Here is a 16,139-nt window from a genome sequence, read left to right as displayed (position 1 = left end):
CCCTCCCATGGTGTGGCGTGCCCTGCCACACTGCCGAATGTCGAGGCTTCCAGGCTCTAGGATAGCCAGCGCCCTTGACCCAGTGGTACCCCTTTAGGCTGTCCCCTCAAAGTCTCAGGGCCTGGAAGGACCCCTACAGGGTGAGGAGCCAGGAAATATTTGTGAATTGTTGGCAGTGCAATTTTTACATCCCAGAGGAAGAACACAAATCTTTTAAAAAGAAAACCTCGCTGGTCAGCTTCGGAAACCATGACTTTGACACTGGTGACTGAAGCACGAGCCGGACACTCCCCTTCCTCTTGTGAGTCGTTCCTCTGGGTTGCAGTGAGGGCAGGTCTCTCTTTACAGAATTGTTCCAGCTCATCATAAGCAAACGGTGAGAGATGACACGTCACCATTTCGCTGCAGCCCTAGTGCATTAATGCATTTAGGTCGTGATCACTAAGGAGAGAGGCGTCGCTTGCCTACGGGTGGAAGCACGTTCCACTACCTGCTAAGTAATCTCACCAAACAAATCAGACAAGAATCTAGATCTGAGTGCCCTGTTACAGAAAAGCCAGGAGTCCGGGGTGTTGTCATTCAAACCCAGAGAAGGAAAGTGCCAGGACCCACCAGGAGTAACCGACAAGCCTCGCTGGGATCTTGATTCAAACAAACTTTAAACAAACGAACAAATAGGGACTTTTTTTTTTTTTTTTTTAAGGTGGAGCCTCCCCCTGTCGCCGGCTCACTGCAGCCTCTGCCTTCCGGGCTCAAGCAGTCCTCCCACCTCAGCCTCTCGAGTAGCTGGGACCGCATGTGTGCGCCACCAACGCCCAGCTAATTTTTTGTATTTTTTTTTTTAGAGACAGGGTTTTACCATGTTGCCCAGGCTGGTCTCAAACTCCTGAGCTTAAACGATCTGCCTGCCTTGGCCTCCCAAAGTGCTGGGATTCCAGGCGTGAGCCACCATGCCCAGTGGAGAGCCTTCATCTTTCAGAGGCAAAGCCTGGTGGATTTTGTGTGGAAATGACGTGCTGAGATTTGTTGTGGGACAGTTCTGGAAGTGGGTGGAGACTTTGACAAAAGAGGATTCACCTTGAGCTGATAATTATTGATCCAAGAGGTAGAATGTGTGAGATTTGTTACATTTTTATCTCTATTTTATTTGCATGTTGCAAAAACTTTAGAGATAGGAACAAAAAAATGTATGGCTCCTTTTAGCCCCCGCAAAATGGCATAGGTGTTCCGGGGTTTGCAGGCAGTGTCTGGGATGGTGTTGGAAACCACTTCTTATGTGTCTGTGCATGCGTCCTTGCCTTGAAAGACCCTGCTCACACATGTGTCTGTGCACGCGTCCTTGCCTTGGAAGACCCTGCTTAGATGCTGCCAGTACTCGCTGGAGTGAGAACACGGGAATGTTTTTGCCAAACAGCCTGGACCGTATCTGATTAATCTGTACATACTTGCTTGCTGTCCTGACTGAGTGCCGGCCGCTGACAGCTGCTTCTGTTACCAGCGCTTTCATCCATCAGGGTGTCATTTAATTAGGGGACCACAGCCTTGTCCCTGCTCTGTGATGTGCAAGTTCCGCACAAATCCGCTTGTTCTGTGACCATCTGTGGTAGGAGAGGCATCGTGCTGTTGGTGGAAGTTCTCTTTCCTAGCTCCACATAGAAGCTCTGTGTGGTGAGGGCCTAACTGATGACCTAGAGGGGGCAGGTGGGCTGGTCTCTCAGGTGGCCGCAGCCTGGAGTGGGGACTGCTGGGTCCTGGGCTTCCTGGGAGTCCAGTGCTCACCCCACTGAAGGTCGTGCTCCTGCTTTTCAGACTGGGCCAGCGCCATCCGCGTCGCAGCTCTGGACTGCATGGAAGAGAAGAACCAGGCCGTATGCCATGACTATGACATCCACTTCTACCCCACCTTCCGGGTGAGTATCACGCGGCTGCTTGTATGTTGAAATTCACCTTCTACCGCACCTTCCGGGTGAGTATCACGGGGCTGCTTGTCTGTTGAAATTCACCACATCATAGTGCCTGTGTTTTTTGGCTTCTCTGGCTCTCTCCTTGAAACTTCATAGGAATTGTAGGAGCTGATGTTTGCTGGGGGCAGCTCTTGTTCCACCCTGTTGTGCTGTGGAAGTGTCTGTGGGACTGTCCATGCTCACACAGCCCCGGTCACATGGAGGGGATGCGTGAAAAGACCTCCTGCAGCCTGCATGGCCAGAGGGCACAAGGCCAGGAGCGCGAGGGCTGGCACCCCAGCCTGAAGCCACGCGTGTGGTCTGTGTACCACGGGGGTCCCCTTGGTGGAACACACACACACATGCTCACTCACACATGCACACTCACATGCACTCACACGCACGCACACACACGCACAGGGCCTCTGCCTTCCCGAGCCAAGGTCAGCCCTGCAGACAAGGCTGTGCCCATTGCTCCCACTAGGGGGCAGAAGTACCTGTGACCCTGTTGCGGGCCCGTGCATAGCACGTGTGTATACGCGGGTGCCGCTGCCTCCTGCATGCCTTGACATGGACATCTCCAGACATGTGGGCGCCTTGGGCCCATTTCCCGGGAAGCTTTGTCAATTTGAGTTAAACTCCGTCCTTGTCAGCCCTGGTGCCTTGCTGTGTGGTGTGGTGTCACGTCATGGTGGCTTCCCTTGTGTTTTGGGGGCTGTTGTTTTCACTGTGCTGGCAGCACCTGTGGTCCTGCCCCAACAGGTGCCATGCTGGGTGGCACTGTTGTCAGCCCTGCCCCAGGGCCTCTCAGGGCCTGTGTCACACGCTTGCTTGCCTGCCCCTGCGTGTGATTACGTCAGGATGGCTTCCTGTTTTATTTTGTTTTAGCTTCAGACACAGGTCACACTGTTCTGTACATAAACTTTCGGGCCCTCTTTCTGTTACTTAAATGGGTCATTGCCCAGATCCACTACGATGCTCATTGGATGGGATTGTCCAGTGACGTCACTCTGAGAACCAGAACGCCCCTTTGCCAGGCGTGTGGGCTCTTCCAGGCTTTGGTGGCTTTGAACAGCGTTGCTGTGCACATTCCCGGGCACGGGGAGAGCTGAGGCTGGGAGAGAAGCCACTGGGCCGCGAACCGGGTCTGTGCACAACAGACCTGCAGGGCCAGCAGCGTCAGGCAGTTTTGTGCTCGCCCAGGGAGCGGTGCAGCAGGAAGCACTGGCGGCTTCATTTACATTTCCCTGGGGGCTGCGGTGCCAGCACATCTGGCTTTGTGGGCCATGGGTGTCACGGGTGAAGTGTCTTCCTGTTGTCTGCACATTTCCCTCTTAGCTGGCCAGTGCTTTTCTTACCAACCTCATCTTCACCATTCTGTAACCTTGTCTCATCACTGTCTTTAATGTACCCTTTGATGAAGAAAGTTTTTAATATTAACATAAGAACCTTATCATCCACTCAGAGATACTGTGTGGTGTCTCCTCCTCCTGCAGATCCTCTGTGTGGTTATAGCTAACGTTACAGCTAACCATTAAGACACACGCTCACTACCAAGTCCCGGAGAGCAGTGTCTTTTATGATTCCAGCCCAGTTGAACTGTCTTGCTTCTAGCCCTGTTGGGTCAGAAAATGTAAATGATAGGAATGCTGATTAGAGCTAACCTTGGCCCCCTCGTAAATCTGACAGGAAACACTAATATGCACAGAGACACGGAGAAGCATGTAGTTTGTCATCCATTTATGAAAACTTTCTGAAGGAAATTGAGTAAAGCTTCCTCTAAGGTGACGGGCGTTTTGTTTCTTAAACACATGCAGATGCCCTAGCAAGGCTGCCTCTTACTTGTTCTGTGTTTTTCCTCTTAGTACTTTAAAGCATTTACAAAGGAGTTTACAACTGGAGAAAATTTTAAAGGTAAGGACATAAGCATTGTATTTTAGTCCCTGAGATTCCCGTCATAACCTGCTAAAGACACACGGTCCCAGAGCCTGGGGAGCTCCCAGCCCGGGTCAGCACCTTTCCCTCTGCTGACCTTCCTGCCTGCTTTCCCTTAAGAGTTCAGACATTAATAGTTTCAAAGAGAAATTTTCGTTTTGTGCTTTGCCTTGCTTGGCAAATATTGTAGTAAAAACTTTTTCAGAGTAAATTTTTTATTGTAAAAATATTTGGAGATGTGCACAGATCACATGTACCCACCCGATGAATTTTTACAAATGATCCCACCCAGGCGAGCATCACCCAGAGTGTGATCAGACCCCGCAGGCCGCACCCTGGGGGGCTCTGCTTGTGAGTGACCCGGTAGAGCTGCCTGGCCTGCCGCACCTTGGTGGGGCTCTGCCTGTGAGTGACCCGGTGGAGCCGCCTGGCCTGCTCCTTGCAGCACCGTGTCTTGCATCTGCCTCTGTAGCCTGTCCCTGTGGCCCACCCATGCTTGTCTCATTGCCATGTGCTCTCCAGTTGTGTGAATCCAGCACTGTCTGTACCACGCCTGTGGGTGACATTGGCCACACCCACTGGGATTGCACATGTTGCTGCCACCTGCACCCTTGTCTTTGGGCCCCAGGCTGGGACGGGGCTGCTGTCCCTGGGTGTATGCCTGCCCCGCGAGGACAGCCGCACCCACAGCTCTGACCCTGGTGTGCTTCCGGCAGGACCTGACCGAGAGCTGCGAACAGTCAGACAGACGATGATTGACTTTCTGCAGAACCACACGGAAGGAAGCCGGCCCCCTGCCTGCCCGCCCCTGGACCCCATTCAGTGAGTAGCTCCATGAAGAAGGCAGCCGTTAGACTCATGTTGAACTGTGCAAGAAACGTAATAGGTTTCTATTAAGTGTTGTGGCCACTGGGATGTGGTGGCCAACTCGCTGCTGTTGACAGCACTAAAAGCCTCCTTTTTTTGTCTTGAAAGGCCCAGTGATGTTCTTTCCCTTCTTGACAACCGTGGCAGCCGTTACGTGGCTATTGTCTTTGAAAGCAACAGCTCCTACCTTGGACGGGAGGTACGGCCTCTGCGTGGGCTCCAGGTGTCACATGTGGTGTGATTGGGGTTGGCGGTGCATCTGTGATGAGATTTGCAGGTGCTGGTCACTGCGTCGGCATCTCATGTCCTGTCCGTGGCTTTAGGTCTTGTTCATTATCAGAAGCTTAGTTAATGTTACTCGGCAGAGTCACTGTTGTCTGGAGAAGACTGTTAGGATGAATGAGCTTGGTGGTGGGAGGGGTTCAGAAGGTGGCCTAACCCTGGGTTTGAAACTAAGAGATGGCTTTGCAGAAGATCTCATTTTTATGACATGCCCAGCTCACCTTGAGGTCATTCTGTATTTCGTATGCATTATTACTGAGATTTTTTTCGTTGCCATATTCTGAACTCTCAACATTTTTGCCAAATCCAAGATTCTGTAAAACGTCGTTTTTATCATTGTCATACTTTGATTTCACACGTACAGTTCTGAAGCCTTGCTTTTGGCCAAGTCTAAATAAGGTCCAGGGACCAGGTGCAGGGGCAGCTCACAGAGAGTCATTATTGCTGACAGTCTTCCTGGAGACGAGACAAAGGCCTCACCGCACATGCGTTCGCCCAGCACTCACCCTGAGCTTCTCCTCCTTCTCCTTGCAACTTGATAGGCGACTGTTTTTCTGTCCACTGGCGGCAGGGGGGGCGCTTGCGGTGAACGTAGGGAACAGCTTTGCCGCTGCGAGGGCTTTTGGAGACGCACTTGGGAAGGAAGCTGCAGACACCTGCACTGTGACCATCTGGCTTCGTGCCCTGGCTGCCCTCCTGGCACCCCAGCACCGCCCCCTCCAGGTTTGATGGTGATGCCAGGCTGCCTTCACATGGTTGGCCAGGATTCTCTGTGGAGGGCTGAGGAACTGCTAAGTGGTGTGTGGCTCTCCCAGACCCCTCACCCCGTCCCAAGGCCCCTCGTGCCCTTGCTGTCTTCGGCGGGGCCTCCACACACACAGACCAGAGGCAAGTGTTCCCCCAAGAAGAGGTGGGTGTGGGCCCGTCTTGGCGCCGGGCACGCTCCCCTACCTCCCTGGCATGCTGGTGCGTTCGGGGCAGCCAGGCTCCACCCGTGCAGGAGGAGTGCTCTTCGGCACAGAGTCACGGCATGGCCCAGACCAGAGACCAATGTGGCCCAGAGTAGCGATCAGCTCTTCGCAGACACACCCAGCTCAGGAGAGGCACGGCCACTCAGGGGGCGCCCAGTTCACACCTTTAGCCAGGGCCCTTGGTTTGAGGAGCAGCTGGTTTTGTTGCTCTGTTAAGAGAAGGGAAGACGTACGCCCGATGTGGTGGTGACGCACACGAGGTTTCTTCCGAAATCCTGAGATGCCACTCGTGTGGTCTCTCTGCCACCGAGACCCTGTTGCTGCCCCTTCAGTCTGAGCAGAACCAGGCAGGAGCACGGTGGCTGGGGAGGAGCGGCAGCGCAAGGCCTGCTGCCCTGGCCACGAAGCTTCCACACGCGGGACAGGAGTGCGAGGCCATGGGGTGTGGCTGCTGTGTGCAGGGACTCACTTGACCAGTATCAGTGTTGCGGGGGCGCACTGGTTTTAGAAAGTCAAGTGCAAATTCGTAGATAAGTGTTTTCTTTGATGGGTTTGTAAAATTGCCGAATAAGACCGTGGTTTCTGCTCATGGCATGTGTGCCGTCGGTTGCCTTAAAGTGCGATGAGAATGAAGATTTGAGTGAGGGTCTTGCCTGCAGGGGGACAGACTTCGTGCCCTTTTGTGAAAGTTTCCCTACAAGGCCGTGTATCTGCATGTCGTGTTTTCTGAGAAACCGCCAGCCCCTGTGGAAGTGTCATGTGTTCTCATCCCCCAGGTGATCTTAGACCTGATCCCGTATGAAAGCATCGTGGTGACCCGAGCGCTGGACGGGGACAAAGCATTTCTGGAGAAACTTGGTGTTTCTTCAGTCCCTTCGTGTTACCTGATCTACCCAAATGGGTCGCATGGATTGATTAACGTGTGAGTGCCCGGGTGGGATCTGGGAACCCCGTACCGTGTGGAGTTACAGGACAGAGGCTCCGAGTAGACAGTGCAAGTCTGGTGTGAGATCCGGGGAGCCCTGGCCCCTCCACCCCGCTTCCCTGGGCAGATTTGGGCCCTGGCTCTCAGCCCTTGGGTATTGCTGATCTGTGCTGTGTTTTCATGGATTTCTGTTTTCTCACTGCTGTGTCCCCGCACCTAGGAGGAGCCTGGCGTGGGGACTTACTAAGAGCCTCAGAGGAAACCGTGGCTAAACCAGCATGAGGGTTGCTGGGCCAGGGCTTCGGGAGCAGCAGATGCTCCTCAAACCCTGCTCTGGGTGGACTCTTGGGATGCAGTTTGGTCTGTGTCTGGGGCTGGCAGGCGAGCCCACATGCCCGCCTCTGCAGAATGAGAAGTTGGGGTGGGCGCCAGGCCCTGCCCCTCACGTTCTGCTCTTTCTGTAAGAACCGCAGAACCTTGGCAAGCCCTTCGCCTCTGCGAGGAGTGCCTGTGTGCCCTTCGGATAAGCCCTTCGCCTCTGCGCAGAGTGCCCTTATGCCTCTCAGATAAGCCTAATGAAAAAGTAAACAACTTGAATAAGGTTAGAGAAAGAACAGTGAGAAAAATGAGGCTGGGCACAGATGAATCATTTGAGTCTAGGAGTTCAAGACCAGCCTGGGCAACATAGTAAGACCCCATCTATACCAAAAAAAAGACTAGCCGGGCCTGGTGGTCTGCCACTGTAGTCCCAGCTACTCAGGAGGCTGGGGTGGGAGGATCGCTTAAGCCTCAGAGGTCAAGGCTGCAGTGAGCTAAGATCCTGCCACCGCACTCCATCCTGGGCGACAGAGCCAGACTCCGTCTCAAAAAAAAGAAAGGAAACGAAAAATGGTTGAGAAAGTTAAGTAATGTCCTGAGGCTGGAGGGCCCCCGGTCTCCTCCTCACCTTGGGTAGAAGGACAGCGTGAGGCCAGCCTGCCCTACACTGGGTGGCCCCTTCCCCTGGCCTGAAGCCGCAGCACCTGCAGCCTTCCAGCATGTGCTGGTTTAGCCACGGTTGACTCTGCGGCTCTTGGTGACTCACCACGCCGGGCTCCTAGGTGCAGGGACACAGCAGTGAGAAGACAGGACATGTTTCCTGTCTCTTGGGGCTTCCAGTTTAGCCTCCTCAAAGATCAACTGGGGCATAGAGGGCGCCTTACAGAAGCCCCAAACACCGCAGCTTCTTAGGTATTTTTCTGTCCTTTTGAAAAAGAGGCCAGGCTCACACCTGTAATCCCAGCACTTTCGGAGGCTGAGATGAGAGGATTACTTGAGCCCAGGAGTCTGAGACCAGCCCAGGTTGACAGTGAGACTCCAGCCTATGAAAAATAAAACATTAGCCGGGTATGGTGGAGTGTGTCTGTGGTCACAGCTACTCAGGGGGCTGAGGTGGGAGGATCATTTGAGCCCAGGAGGTTGAGGCTGCAGTGAGCTGAGATTGCACCACTGCACTCCAGCCTGGGCAACAGAGCAAGATCCTGTCTCAAAAATAGATAAATGAGTGAAAATAAAAAAGATAAAGCTGGAATTCAGGGTAACCACAGAGGCCATTGAGCTTGTTGGGAGATGCTCTGAGTGCTTGGGGGCCCGGCTCTGCCGACGAGGTGGCCCATTCCAGGCCTGGGGCACAGCACTGCCCTTGGCAGAGCAGTCTGAACCACTGCCAGATGTTTGTTTAGTGTTAAAAGTATCATCTAGACAACTTCTTAGTGTCAAATAATGTTAATATTTTTATAGATATTTAAATATTTTTGCAAATATCACTGCTACATTCTATCTTTGGAAAGAAGCTCCACGTCACACTGAAGTGCTCGATAATGGCATTGAGGGTGTCCTCAGAAGGCAGCTCCACCCTATCCACACAGCGTGGGCACACAGGGGGCTCAGCTCCACCCTGTCCCCACAGGGCGGGCACGCAGGGAGCTCAGGGGCCTGACATCAGGGAGGGGCTAACGTCCACCCTGGGCCCCGACTTCCAGATGCCCCACTCAGGGCTGGCAGATTGTGGGCGCGTCGGTGAAGGCTCTTAGGCATGTTGGAAATCGCAGTCAGAATAAAGCTGATCTTGGCAGATGCTCAACCCAGCTTTACAAAACGCCTTAAGGTCCCCACAAACATAAATGAGTCATAGTACTTATTACAACTGGAGCTGGTTGTAAATCTGTGGATTTGGTGTGTCTCCTTTCATCCCCCAGGTGGAAGCTCAGCCGGAGCCCAGGCGGGGTGTCGGCTGTTCCCACTGGCCCCCATGCCCCAGTAAATGCCCGAAGGGTGAAAGGGGTGGCCCAGAGCTGTCCCGAATGCCGGGGCTCCTACTTTAGGATTTTATAAAGGAGGCTCTTCTCACCTTTGCCCTCCCCTTTCTCACAGCGTGAAGGGCTCTTCTCACCTTTGCCCTCCCCTTTCTCACAGCGTGAAGCCTCTGCGGACCTTCTTTTCCTCTTATTTGAAGTCGTTGCCGGATGTGAGGAAGAAATCGCTTCCCTTGCCTGAAAAGCCAAACAAAGAAGAAAATTCAGAAATCGTGGTTTGGAGAGAATTTGACAAGCAAGTGTTCCTCTTGAACTGAAGCCCCCGGAGACAGTGCGTGTAGACTGAAGGCTGCGTGCTTGCAGGGCGGGTTCACTCAGAAACCCACCCCAGCCGCTGAGGGCCGCTCAGGAGCCCTCCCGGGGGCCCTGGGAGTCCGTGGGGAGGAGCCAGGACAGGGAAACTTACTGTGGAGGGAAAGAGTGGGCATTCCCTGACGCTGCCATATCCCGTCCTAGGTCGAAGCTGTACACGGTGGACCTGGAATCAGGGCTGCACTACCTCCTGCGAGTGGAGCTGGCAGCCCACAAGTCCCTGGCCGGAGCAGAGCTGAAGACGCTCAAGGACTTTGTGACTGTCTTGGCCAAGGTTTGGGACGGTGCTGGTCTGGGCTGCGTGTGGGAATTTGGCCCTGCACAGGGTGGGCCCTGGGGGGCGTCGGACACTGCGGGGGCTCTGCCAGCCCCGCTGAGGTGCTCTCCACCTTGCTTTGTCTGTCCAGGCCCGCGCCCCAACTCATTCCACCCGTTTCCCGAGTGCCTCCTGCGTCCAATGCTGTTCCCAGCACTGGGGCTGGGGCAGTGGATGTAGAGAGGGGCGGGGGCGTGAGCCAAGCACCTGTTGGAAAAGCCCAGCTCTGGCTGCCTGGAGAGTAGATGGAGGAGGGACCGGAGGCCCACACCTCAGCTGGCTCTCAGAGGAGCAGTGCACAGGGGCTGGAGGGAGAGGGAGAGGCAGGGGCTGTGCAGATCCAGGTGGGGTGTGCATCTGCTGTGCCAGCCAAGTTCAGGGAGGGGTCCTGGGGGCTTCACGCTCAGCACCATCACCAGCACAGATGTGGTGTCTGAGACCACTGAGGGGGTCGCCAGGAGCGGGCGGAGATGCAATCAGAGCTCAGGCCTGTCTGTGCCCAGGGTCAGGCTGAAGAGCACCAGCCGGGGAGGTGGCCAGGGATAACTCCATGAGCTCAGTTGCTTGTTATTGTCTAAATGACAAGGAGGCTTAGGCTTAAAATATTTCTTTTGCCAAAAATAAGATGCATGATAGAATAATTGATAGCACTTTGGATAGAGTTTACTTACAAAATGATTTGTGAAAAGTACAGGAAACCTTGAAGGACTGGAGGTGCCTCAGATGAATGTATGAACATTGCCCAGGCAGGTTTTTACCCCACGGTGCCATCCAGAGTTCAGAAATCTCTAGCTGGCCTCATTTCCTTTAAGAAAGTGTCCTGCTAATCTGTCCATCATATTAGTGGAGGACAGTGTGGCTCTTAGTGGTGGTGGCCGCCGGCCAGCTAATTCGCTGGAGTCGCACAGCTGTCGCTAGGCAGACCTGCTCTCCTCTCCCCACTTCTCCATCTTCCCCTTAGTCTAGTTAGGCTTGGAGCTTTTACACTTGTGCTCTAGGTAACCCCTGAGGCCAGGGTATTGATAAGTTATTCTTAATATTTTTCTGAAGTTTGCTTGGATGTCCAAAATAAATTTGATTCTGGTAAATTAATCACGGCACTTTTTAACCTACGTGGGAGAAAATATATTGGACTGAGCTGAAGATGCCGGTGTTTCTGGTCTGGCATTGCCACCCATGAGCTTCAGCTCAGGTTTGAGGAGCTCTTTTGGTGGCCGGTGTTTCTGGTCTGGCATTGCCACCCGTGAGATTTCAGCTCGGGTTTTCAGAGCTCTTTTGGCAGCCTATGTTTTGCACAGTTTGTGGTACAGCAGCTGATCAGAGTTTCTCCTAAAAAGACAGAGCCCTGGGATCTTCTCAGCCAGACGCCTCCCCAAGCTGTGTTGATGTCGGCCAGCCTCACGGCCCACACGAGCCCATAGGCAGTTAGCCCCGGCTGCCGGCGCGTGTGCACTGCTGCGCGCCCTTCACACAGTTGGTGACGGCAGAAGGGAAGCCCAGCGGGCGGGCAGGTGGGGTCAGCACAGCTCCTCGTGAGGAAGGCAGAATACATCAGCAACCCCCACCAGCTCCATGATGAGTCACACACCGTGACCTTGCCTGTCACCTGGCGGGAGCGAGGCCGTGGGCACAGGTGGGTGAGCTGCAGGCACGGGCTAGAGAAAGGCATGGCCGTGGGCGCAGGCTGTCCTGAGGAGAGGCGCTGGCTAGATGCCCACCCCATGGCCCCTTGGGTTTCCCGCCTCCCATCAGAGAAACCCGAGTTCTGAGAGGCCCCGTCCTAGGTTCAGCCCCTCTGCGGATGGAGTGCTTGTCTTCGGAGGTGCTATGCCCCCAGCGGTGGGGGCGGGCCCGGGTTTGAGTCTGTAGCTCTCAGGTGGCTCCTTCCTCATACAGCTGTTCCCTGGACGGCTGCCAGTCAAGAAGCTGTTGGAGATGCTGCAGGAATGGCTGGCCAGCCTTCCCCTGGACAGGATCCCCTACAACGCCGTGCTCGACCTGGTCAACAACAAGATGCGGGTGAGCCCCAGAACCCTCGCCAGCCACGCTGCGCCCTCCTTCCCTCGCCTTCCTTCCCTCGCCCTTAGCTGGTGCATCTCCCTGCTGGGGGCCCAGACTCTGCTGTGAGGAAGGGGAGCAGCGACTTGCTGTCTCCATGACAGCATCGTGGCCATGGCCTCCTGTCTGCCTTGGCAGCGTCATGCTGGGGCTTCAGTTTAAGGACAGCTCACCAAAAGTGCACTGTGACCACCTGTCCTTTGGACAAAATGGGGTTTTCTCAAGCAACGTAGTACTTGGGCTTTTTAAATTTTTAGTAAGCCAATCTGACAAAAACTGATGTATTCAGTTAAGTGTGGCAGCCCTGCCAGAGCTTTCCCCAAGACCAGGTGCCAGCAGGTGCCAGTCTTCGCTCAGGGGACCAGCACCCCAAGAGGGAGGTACTCCCTCCTGCCGTTCCCTCCTTAGTCCAGATCAGCAGCTTCTCTGTGGCCCCCAGAGCATTTAGTCGCAGGCAGTAAACCCAGCGTGCTGCTTGTCCGATGCCCGCATGGCCGGCGTGGTCAGCGGCGCACAGCACATCTTCTGGGAACCCTATAAGGTGCACTTGTCGTGCCGTGATTTTGCCAGCTTTGTCATTTGCTGGCTGCAGCTGAGAAGCAGACGGTGCCGGGCTTCTTGCCTGAGTCTGTCTTCCACCTTGACTCCACTCCGAGCTCGCAGTCATGGGAGCACTCTCACGTGACTGCGACGTGTGACATCTCCCTCGAGAACACATCCTGGGCTCAGGAGTCCTTAGGGAGGAAAAGGGTGATGAGACACGAAACCAAACCGAACGGAATCTGTCCGGGGCTCACAGCCCTCCCGGGCCAGCAGTCACCTGCTCCAATGGCCACCCTGTTGCTTCTTCAAAGTGAACGCACCTTGTTTGTTCTGGCCGAGAATGATTTGACGGTTGAGCTTTTTTATGTTGTTAGTTGCCTTTTCTCTTAATATTGTCCTTACAACTAATTCTAATTTAAAAGAAAAGGTGGATACATTTTATGCTTAATCTTACTGGTTTATCAAGATACAGAAGAACTCTCTCTTCTCTTCAGAGATTGGCTTGAGAGCTCCTTTAGTAAAGGAGACCATTTCCTCTCTTTTGTTTTATTGAATTTAAATTTGCATACAGTAGGAGGCACAGATCTTATGTGTACAGTTGATACAGCTTCAGTAAACCACACCCCCATTATCTACCCCCCTAGTCAAGAAGGCAGCTGTTGACTGTTTTTAATTTCAACAATTATCTTTTATGCTTTGGGTTTTTTTTTTTTTTTTTTTTTTTCAGATTTCTGGAATATTCCTTACTAATCACATAAAGTGGGTTGGATGTCAAGGAAGCCGATCTGAGTTGAGGGGTTACCCGTGTTCTCTCTGGAAACTGTTCCACACTTTGACTATTGAAGCCTCGACCCACCCAGATGCACTGGTTGGCACAGGTAAGCTGTCCCTGTACGGGCCAGAGGGGCCGATGGTCTGCCTAACACGTTAACCCAGCTGGTGTGTGTGAAGGCGCGTACTGCTGTTTGTGAGGCAGCATGTCGCCAGGGCACTGAGGCAGGGGAACGGCACTTCGGACTCCTCCCACACGGGCAGCTCACCCAGGGCTGTGGCTGCGGGGGCACGAGTTCCCCTTGTCAGAACTCACAAGGATGTGCATGGCTAACGTGCAGGAAATAAACCATAAGGAAGAAAAAGAATGCTGGCTGGGAATTTCCCTGCAGTGTAAACTCCCTGTTTTTTGCTTTAAAAAGACACAATAAGTGAAATCTGTTTGGAGAGGTGTTTTCATTATCAGCTGTTGTATAACAAATCACCCCGAAATTTAGCAGCCAGAACCACGGGAACCACTCATGGTTATGAGCTCACGGTATCTGAGGGTCGGGCATGGCCTCATCTGGGTCCTCTTCTTCAGGATTGGTCAGGCTGCAATCGGAGTGTCAGCTGGGCCTGGGGGGTCACCCGAGGCCCACCTGGGGAGAGTGGCTTCCCAGCACCCTCACGGGGCAGAGAGCAGAGCATGCCTCCTTGCACGTGGCTTGCCTAAGGCCCTGAGCTCCATGCTGGCTGTTGACTGCAGGCCACACTCAGGGCCTCTCTGTAGGGCGGCTCACATCATGGCAGCAAGCCTCATCAGCGAGCCAGTGAGAGGGTGCCCATCCAAGGATGACATTCCGTCACCTCTGTCAGATTCTGCTTACTAGTCAGTCACCAGGCCCAGGCCACTCGCAAGGGGAGGACATTACAGGAGGGGTGAGTATAGGTGGTGTGATCTGTGGGGACCGTCACAGAGGCTGCCCACCATAAGGGGTTAAAACCTATAAAACTTTGAAGTTGGATTTAATAATCTTCAATTACTAGGAAATAGATAAAAAGAAATTTTCTGTCCTTCACAGAACACAAAAGTATGTATTGGATTTTTTATCCCCCCTGAATTTTGTTGTGTGTGTGCTTCCTAGTTGAAGCAGTGATTCAGGTTCATTAATGTTTAAAGCCAAAGTGGAGTCTTGACTCACACAGTTCAGTACTCTTTCCAGTAAGATTCTCAAATTCTTTTACAGTTATTTTTTGCCACATAACAAACTAACCTAAAATGCTAGGGCTTAAAGCACCCACCATTGTGTTTGCTTATCATGCTGTGGATCAGCAGTTTGGGCTAGGCTCGGTTGGGCGGTTCTTCTGTGAGTTGCTGCTTGGGCTCACTCGTGTGTCTGCCTTCATCTGGTGGCAGCTGGTCAGTCCAGGGGACCTTGGAATGCCTCGTACTCCTGAACGTGACTTCCCCACCAAGTAGCACCAGGTTCAGGCAGGACCCCCTGAGAGGCCTCAGTGTGGAGTCACATAGTATCACTTCCGCCACATCCTGTTGATCCAGCCTAAATTCGTGGTGAGAGAAATAGATTCCACCTGTTAATGGGAGAAGCAGCGAAGTCACATTGCAGGAGAGTATCCCAGGATGGGGGCACTATAGCAGCCGTCTGAAAATCTGTTTTGGCCCTCCTCAAGGTGACATTGGATTACTGCTTCTTGGGGGTCTGGTTGGGGGAGAGGGTGGGTTTTAACCTCAAATCCTTTTCATAATCATACAGGAAAAAAGAGTAGTATGTTTTTGGGGAGAAACCTTGGGAGCTGTCCAAACAGAAATTGAAATCACAACATCCACACTGCCTGATCTAATGCCCAGCTAGACCATGTAAACCTGATTCTGAGCTGTGCACAAGGCTCACACCTGTAATCCCAGCACTGGAGGTTGCAGTGAGCCAAGATCATGCCACTGCACTCCAGCCTGGGCAATAGCAAGACTATCTCAAAAAAAAAACAAAACAACAACAACAAAAAAACTGCTCCTGAAACGTGAGCCTGAGTTAGGAAACCTCACGTTTACACGCGGAAAATTCTGGTGAGGAGATGAGCTGACATGCCGTCCCTCTTTCCGTCTGCTCTGATCACACGGGCACACGCGGGCATGAGGAACAGCTCATTGAAGGCAGTGTGGGTACAGTGTTGGCTGAGGGAAGAAGCTGAGTGACCAGGGTATTTGATTTTAAACTCTTCTAGGACCAGCCCTAGTGTAGTAGAATTGTAAGAGCAGCGTGATGGCAAAGCATACTGCTAGCAAGACCCTCAGCGCTCCTTCCTCCCATCAGCATATTGGAAGCAGCCTCCAGGAGTAGCCTCCTGCCAAGAGAATTGGGTCAGAGGCAACCACGGGATTAAGTCTTGGAAGGTTTTTCTTCTCTTTACTCTATGTTTAAGCCCCATCTAGTAAAATGCCTGCGAAGGCCACTAATCCCCCCACAGGTAGAGGTTTATGGTTCTTGTCCACTTTAAAGATTAGGGTGGCCCTGCGCCTGCGGTGATGTGGGGAAGAGGAGGGGGATTACGTGGAGATGCAAGGCAGATGTCTGTGGAGCCCTCCCGGCAGGAGAGCAGGGCAGACGGGCTGGGTCACAGGGCCAGCGCCTGCGGTCCCATCTGAGACACCACCTAGCTGCCCGTGGACACGCTCAAGGCTGAGGAGGAGGTGGTCTGCTCTGCTCTGCTCTCACCTTTCTGAGTGAAATAAACAAGAAGTGTCGGGATTCGGGATCGACCAGGACGCTGAGGTCAGGGCCTGCACGCAGCTGTGCTTTGCAGGGAGCCACGACAAGCGTCAGGCCTGTGCTCGCGCAGGAAGCTCCCCCAGGGCCTGCT

General features: G+C 53.4%; 1 protein-coding gene across 1 annotated transcript in view; it reads left to right on the top strand.

The window, feature by feature from the left end:
• Positions 1-16,139, top strand: part of QSOX2 (quiescin sulfhydryl oxidase 2) — a 39,766-nt gene that overhangs the window by 17,141 nt on the left and 6,486 nt on the right. The window contains exons 2-10 of the mRNA XM_054501894.2: positions 1,810-1,910; positions 3,809-3,857; positions 4,595-4,700; positions 4,854-4,944; positions 6,775-6,920; positions 9,378-9,512; positions 9,734-9,863; positions 11,802-11,924; positions 13,234-13,384. Coding sequence (XP_054357869.1) covers positions 1,810-1,910; positions 3,809-3,857; positions 4,595-4,700; positions 4,854-4,944; positions 6,775-6,920; positions 9,378-9,512; positions 9,734-9,863; positions 11,802-11,924; positions 13,234-13,384 — 1,032 coding nt within the window. The remainder of the gene's footprint in view (positions 1-1,809; positions 1,911-3,808; positions 3,858-4,594; positions 4,701-4,853; positions 4,945-6,774; positions 6,921-9,377; positions 9,513-9,733; positions 9,864-11,801; positions 11,925-13,233; positions 13,385-16,139) is intronic.

Source organism: Pongo pygmaeus, chromosome 13 (genome assembly GCF_028885625.2).
Source record: "Pongo pygmaeus isolate AG05252 chromosome 13, NHGRI_mPonPyg2-v2.0_pri, whole genome shotgun sequence".
NCBI lineage: Eukaryota > Metazoa > Chordata > Mammalia > Primates > Hominidae > Pongo > Pongo pygmaeus.
The sequence above is the reverse complement of the archived record's forward strand: the minus strand, read 5'-3'. Positions and strand labels throughout refer to the sequence as shown.